Source organism: Myotis brandtii, unplaced genomic scaffold, assembly GCF_000412655.1.
Source record: "Myotis brandtii unplaced genomic scaffold, ASM41265v1 scaffold10901, whole genome shotgun sequence".
In the NCBI taxonomy this organism is placed as follows: domain Eukaryota; kingdom Metazoa; phylum Chordata; class Mammalia; order Chiroptera; family Vespertilionidae; genus Myotis; species Myotis brandtii.
The window spans coordinates 25,985-33,025 of NW_005353712.1; the positions used below are offsets into that span (position 1 = coordinate 25,985).

Here is a 7,041-nt window from a genome sequence, read left to right on the forward strand (position 1 = left end):
TTTCTTGGATGTTACTTTCATATCTTTAATTTAATATGCTTAAAATATTTTTATTTTGCAGTGGTAGATATTTTAATCAATCTGAGATGTAACTTACATATCATACAATTCACCCTTTTAAAGTGTATAATTCAATGCTTTTTATTATATGCAAAGAGTAGTGTATTTGTCACAACAACAGTACATTTTAGAATCTCTTTATGCAAAAAGAAATACATCTTTGCCATCACCCCATGTATAGTCAGATTTTGTGGCTATTGTGAGGACTAGTAAGTCTGAAATTTTCAGATCTAGCCACAGGCTGAAAATTCCAGAAGGTATTTGTAAAATTCAGAGTAGATATTGCAGTATTAAGTTTGAAGGTAGTGTGGATATAGAATTCCTTCCTCTTTGAGGGATCTCAATCTTTTAAGGCCTTTGATTGACTGGATGAGGCCCACCAACATTATAGATAGTCATCTGCTTTACTTAGAGCCTGCTGGGAAATTTGCGACGTGATGTGCCCTGGCAGTGACCCCACCCCATACACATCTGGATCTGGCCTTTACAGACCCTCAGCTGGAAGCATTTGAACACATTGAAAAACAAGATGAAAACCCAGAAAAACCCAGATGAGGTGATTATGTGGGAGATACCCTAAAAGGGGGGGCCTCAGTAGCCAGCTTCCTCCTGGTAGTAGGAGGGTACTCAAGGGTGTTTCCTGGGCTTTGGAAATTGCCAGCTTGCCCTGGATCCCATTGGCCACTGGGCCTCCTGGGCAGTACTTGGGGTCATATATCCATTCGCTCAAGCCAAAGACTTGGCCTCTACATTTGGCGCCATGTGTTTAGCCCATCTTCAGAGACATGGAGGTGGTGTCACACTTGTCAGTCCCCAGCTTGGTGTCAAAGATGTGCCTCTGGGCCCTGGGAGCCATCATGCCCACCTGGTTGACATACCGGCTGCTATCTGTTTGGAGCCTGATGATGCACTGGCCACATTAATTGTATATTGTAAATGCCTCTCCTGCTTTTTGACGTACTTGATTCTTCTGTCCACACCACTCTGCCATCCCTTTGTCTTGGCCTTCTGTGCCAGAGCCAGAGGAGACATCTCCACCTCAGACAAGTCATTGGGTTCGAGCGTGGAGTTTATGGCATAGCTGGCCATGGCCTTCATGCAGTTGAAGTCGTTTTCTAGCTGGTTCTGGTTTTGCATGGGGTGGTTGATCTTGGGAACTGAGCCTGGCTTCAGCTTATTCATGAGTGTGCACAGGATCATTCCATCCTTCAAACCCTCTTGGAAGTCGGGACCGATGGACAGGCCTGTGAGATCCTCAATCCAGCTTCGGAGTTCTGCCTCTTTGTGTTTGGGCAGGAGCGGGGTCTCAACCTCAGCTGGAAACCTGTTCCTAGGCCTGTTGTTGAACTGTGTGGGCCTTATGGTACAGGGATCCATGGTGGTGGTGGGACAGCTGGCCTGGCTGGTGCAGTGTCAGAAAACAAAATAAATAGAGCACACTGATAAAACTGAAGAGGAGAAATAGGCTAATGAACAGCTATACTTTAAAATTTCAACACTCCTTTCTTAGTAATTGCTGAAACAAGTAGACAAAAAATCAGAAAGGATTTTAAAGTCTTCAATAACATCAACAAATTTGACGTAACTGATATTACAGAATATTCCACCCAACAATAAAAATAAAAATTCTTTACAAGTACACATACAATACAAATACAATACAAAACACGTACAATGCAAATTCTTTACAAGTACACATAATATATGTACTAAGATAGGCCATATGCTGGGCAAGAAAATAATCTCAATAGACTTAAAAGGATTTAAATAATAGAAAATAATATTTTTTGTAGGAAGTGGGTAGAAGTGACGTGTAGGTGTCAATAGGAAAAAAAAGGGAGACATCTGTAATACTCTTTTTCTTCCCTATATCAGGGAATTTTTCTGTCATTATTTCTTCAAACAGGTTTTCTATTCCTTGCTCAGTTTCCTCTCCTTCTGGCACCCTTATAATGAGGATGTTGTTTTGTTCTGTGTTGTCCCAAATTTCTCTTAGGCTCTCCTCCTGCTTTTTAATTTTTTTTTCTAGAAGCTGCTCTGCTTGGGTATTTTTTCCTACCTGGTCTTCTAGCTCACTGATGAGGTCCTCTGCTTCTTCCAGTCTACTGTTATTGCTTTCTATTGAGTCCTTTATAGCAGTGATGTAATTTTTCATTTCTTCTTGGTTCTTCATTTCCTCTTGGTTCTTACACATATTGCTGAATTTGTCTTCCATTCTTTTCATCCACCTTATGACCATTTCTCTGAATTCTTTCTCTGAAGGTTGCTTTCCTCCATTGCCTCCATTTTGTTTACTTCCATTTCTGGTGATGCCTGTTTTTCTTTCATATGCGGGCTGTTTCTTTATCTCCCCATGATCTCTCTTCTCCAGGTGTTTGGTTATGTAGTTCTCTCTCTGCTTTTCGTGAGGAGGAGCAGGGCTCATCTGAGTCCACATATTCACGCTGCTTGAGATCCGGTGTTCCTGGGTTCATAGCTGGTCCCTGGGTGCTGTGGTTGCAGGGTCTCTGGATGTATATGCTTCCAATATCAGCCACTCAAGATGGTGCGGTCTCTGCGGCTGAGCCGGCCACTCTGGGAGAGATTTCAGCAGCAGTGGAGGTTGTCTGGTTAGGGGAGCCCTATCCGGCAGTCTACAACAGCCCCCTCGAGTATAGCTATCGCTCACCCACAAATTTATACTCTCGGTATTTCCACACTCTCCTTTTGTTCTCTCACTCTCACACTGTCTTGCAGTCTGCCTTTCCATCGGCAGCAATCTTCCTCCTCCTGACATCTGAAATACTCTTAACAATAAAGATAAATTTTTAAAAAAGAAAATCATGTTCTTTGACCGAAACGGAATTAAACTAAAAATATGTTGGATATTCCCAAATATCTGGAAATTAAATAACACATTTATAAATACTCCATGGGTCAAAGAAAAGAAATAACAAGGAAAATTAGAAAATATTTGAACTGAATAATAAAAATGCAGTACATTAAAACTCATACAGCTAAAGCAGTCTCCAGAGAAAATTTTATTTTTTACATTTTATTCATCTTATTTTGAATTGGGTTCAAAGATTTTTTAATAATAGACTAAAAAATAGCAATAGTACATCTTATTCACTTTATTTTGCATTGGGTTTGAATATTTTTAATGATAGATTTTTATCTTTTTATTTATCTTTATTGTTGAAAGTATTACAGATGTCCCCCTTTTTTTCCATTGACCCCCTCTACCCTGTACCCTTATAGATTTTTAAATGATAGTTGTGGATATTGGAGAGAAAAATTGATCAACAATTGTGGAATCGTTTAATTTGTTCACAAACTCATCTAAATAGAAGGTTCTGAAAGTCCTAATGCTAAAGTATTTTATTGACATTCAATATTATTTTATATTAGTTTCAGGTGTACCTCATAGTGTTTAGACATTTAAGTAAAACAGTGCATCATCAATCTGCTTCCTCCCGCATGGCCCCCACTGAGATCGAGCCTACAACACAAGCATGTGCCCAAACCAGGAATCAAACTATTGACTTCTTGGTGCATAGGCAGATGCTCAACTAACTGAGCCACACCAGACAGGGGATACACTTATTTCTTAGGCAAAAGTTGTATGATACCAAAATGAGTATTACTCATTGGTGGTCAATTTAAGATCTCATAAATGAATGTTTCACATAGCTTGTGCATGTTTATTGTATCATGAATATTTGGTCCTTTCATCACCTTTGATCCTTCCATCACCTTTGTTCCTCCTCTTCTTCCCACAACATTAATAATAACAATAATTATAATAACCTTTCAATGAATGCCTTTGTGTTGTTCCAAGGCAAGGATTCTTTATGTAAATGATTTCTTGTAATCCACAAAGTATCTATAAGTAACATATTATTTTCTATACTTTATAGTTGAGGTATTAGAGTCTCATTAATGTGACTTCCTGAGTCTAGGAAGAATTTTGCTGAGTTTGATCTTGTTCCAAAACAGAAAGGTGAAGGGCAGATACCTCTGAGAAGGAATATATATATGTATGTATAAAGCATACCTTTACTTATTTTCCGTGCCTTTTTTTTTGAGCCTAAATAAATTCCAGTGAAGATGGAAGTCTGCAGTACCAGAAGTGCCAAACATATACCCGATATGATGAGTATTGTACTGATGAGCTCAATCACCCTGGTGGGTGCAGCAACTGAAATACAAATGCCCCCCAATCAGTTTCCCTGAAGAAAGTTGTTCCCACATTCACTTCTTGCTTAATCAATCCCCAGTCACATTCCCTCTAACAGGAATACATTGTGGATCCTCCCTCTATCCCTATTACCCTTTCAAAATGTGGTTAATTAGTAAGTTCAAGCCTCCATTCAATATTATCTTATTCAGCTTACTTGTTCAGAAAACAAATGTAAGAAAATAAATTAATTTCTCCCATGGAAGAGTAGCAATGTAACAGTATGTAACAGAATTGATACTATTGAGTAAAGAGTAGGTCAGGGAGGTAATCCATGGGCTTTGCAGGTGGCTGAAGCTGGTACCTGGGATAGCATGACAGAATCAAGGGACCAGAGGTCTCTATGAGTCTGAAAATCCTGCCTACAAAGAGGAAAAGTATAAAAGTTGAAAGAATTGGAAGTTATACTCAATTGAGATATTGAGGTTTAATGTTTTAGAACTAAAACATGTTTACTTTTGGATCAAGCCCAGGCTCTGACACTGGCAGTGGGCGATTGAAGTGCAGTGGGTCTCTGCACTGTCCCTGTTCCTGGAACACTTGTTGGCTTTCCCTTTATCATCCTTATTGGACAACTTCTCCTCCCTCTTCAGTCATTAGGTACAATGTTATCTCAAAAAAGCCTTTGTTGAGAAAATGTGCCTAAAATACAGAAAAAATGCAAAAACAAATCCCGTGTGTTTTTAATATCATGTTAAAACATTATGTAATACATTTATCTAAGGAGAACCTTACTTTGTAAAATAAAACTTTATTATGGTTTTATTAACCTACTAGAGGCCCAATGCACAAAATTTGTGCACTGGAGAGTGGGGTTGCCCTAAGAGGCCCCGGGTCTCAATGTCCCGGGGTAATCGCTGCAAGCATCTCTGAGAGAAAGCCGCTCTCGAGTTCCGCCCAATGCCAGACAGTCCAGTTTCTCCCCTTATGAGTCTGGGTCCCCAGAGACTTGCCCGGAACTGTAGTTCAAAGCAGGAGCTTGTGTCTCCCTCCTGATTGAAAAAGAGCTGCGTCCTCAGTTGCCAACCCTTTCCACGTGTGCCTCCATACCTCTGCACTTAACTTCCGCACCTCCTCTGAGTCTCAGTGTGCTTTTCTCTTACCTTCTAGTTGTAGAATTTCCACTTGGCCAGCCTTCCTGTGGTTCTGGATGATGCCCGTTTTGTCTTTTAGTTGTATTTTGAAAGTGGTTTTGAGAGGCAGCAATTTCCGGTGTTTACCTATGCCGCCATCTTGGTTTTCTGGGTTCAAAGGTTTTTTTAATAATAGACTAAAAAAATACAAACTACATTTTATTCACTTTATTTTGCATTGGCTTTGAATATTTTCTTAATGATAGATGTTTATCTTTTTAATTACCTTTATTGTTGAAAGCATTACAGATGTCCCCCTTTTTTTCCCATTGACCCCCTCCACCCTGCACTCTTATAGATTTTTAAATGATAGTTGTGAATATTGGAGAGAATACTTGGGCAACCATTGAGGAATAATCTAATTTGTCCACAAACTCATCTAAAATGGAAGGTTCTGAAAGCCCAATGATAAAGTATTTTATTGACATTCAGTATTATTTTATACTAGAGGCCCGGTGCATGAAATTTGTGTATGGGTACAGTCCCTAGGCCTGGCCTGCAATCAGGGCAATCTTCCCTGGATGCTGGCAGCCAGCCCCGCCCCCTGGCAGCCAGCCCTGCCCCCTGTTGCCATCCACCCCTAGCTCCCCGTTTACCATTGGGCAATCGGAGCCTGCCAGCCAGGGGGAAAGACCAAGAGGTTGGCTGTTCCCACTCACTTGCTGGTCCTGGCCCCTGACGCCAGTCTCCCTCTGTTTGTGAGAAGACCGTCGGGGTGGGGACCTTGGCCTGGTGCCACCCGCATCTGCTGTCACCCACCCCCGGTTCCCTGTTCCCCATTGGGCAATTGGAGCCTGCTGGCCAGGGGAAGGGACTAAGAGATTGGCCAGCAGACCCCAATAGGGTGATCAAGGCCTGTGGGCTGGGGTAGCACCTGCATTGAGTGTCTTTCCCCTGGTGGTCAGTGCGGGTCAAAGCGACCAGTCATTTTGTCGTTTGGTCGATTTGCATATTACACTTTTATTATATAGGACTAGAGGCACAGCGCACAAAAATTTGTGCACTCAGGGGTAGGGGTCCCTCAGCCCGGCCTGTGCCCTCTCGCAGCCTGTGACCCCTCAGGGGTGACTACTTGCTGGCTTAGGCCTGCTCCCCGGGGGATTGAGCCTAAGCTGGCAATCAGACACCCCTCTGGCAGCCCGGCAGCCCCCGGGGGATGTCCATTTGCCAGTGGGGAGCAGACCTAAGCTGCAGTTGGACATCCTTAGTGCTGCTGAGGAGGCAGGAGAGGCTCCCACCACCACCACTGACTGGCAGCCCTCAGCCTGGCTTGTGGCTGAGCAGAGCTCCCCCCTGTGAGAGCGCACTGACCACCAGAGGGCAGCTCCTGCATTGAGGGTCTGCCCCCTGGTAGTCAGTGTGTGTCATAGTGATCAGTCATTCCCAGGCTTTCTGCTGTTAGGGTCAGTTTGCATATTACCCTTTTACTATATAGGATAGAGGCCTGGTGCACGGGTGGGGGCCGGCTGGTTTGCCCTAAAGGGTGTCCCGGATCAGGGTGGGGGTCCCGCTTGGGTGCCTGGCCAGCCTGGATGAGAAGCTGATGGCTGTTTGCAACTGGTCACACCCCCTTCAGGGTGGGGGTCCCCACTGGGGTGCCTGGCCAATCTGGGTGAGGGGCTGAGGGCC

General features: G+C 42.9%; 1 protein-coding gene across 3 annotated transcripts in view; it reads right to left on the minus strand.

Annotated features, from left to right (window-relative positions):
- Nucleotides 1-228: 228 nt before the first annotated feature.
- The window catches only part of LOC102249966 (butyrophilin subfamily 1 member A1), a 16,787-nt gene continuing 9,974 nt past the window's right edge, over nucleotides 229-7,041 (minus strand). For all 3 annotated transcript variants that reach the window (XM_014543262.1, XM_005857252.2, XM_005857253.2), the window contains one exon: nucleotides 229-1,462. In XM_014543262.1, the coding sequence (XP_014398748.1) occupies nucleotides 916-1,462 (547 nt within the window). In that variant the 3' untranslated portion in view covers nucleotides 229-915. The remainder of the gene's footprint in view (nucleotides 1,463-7,041) is intronic.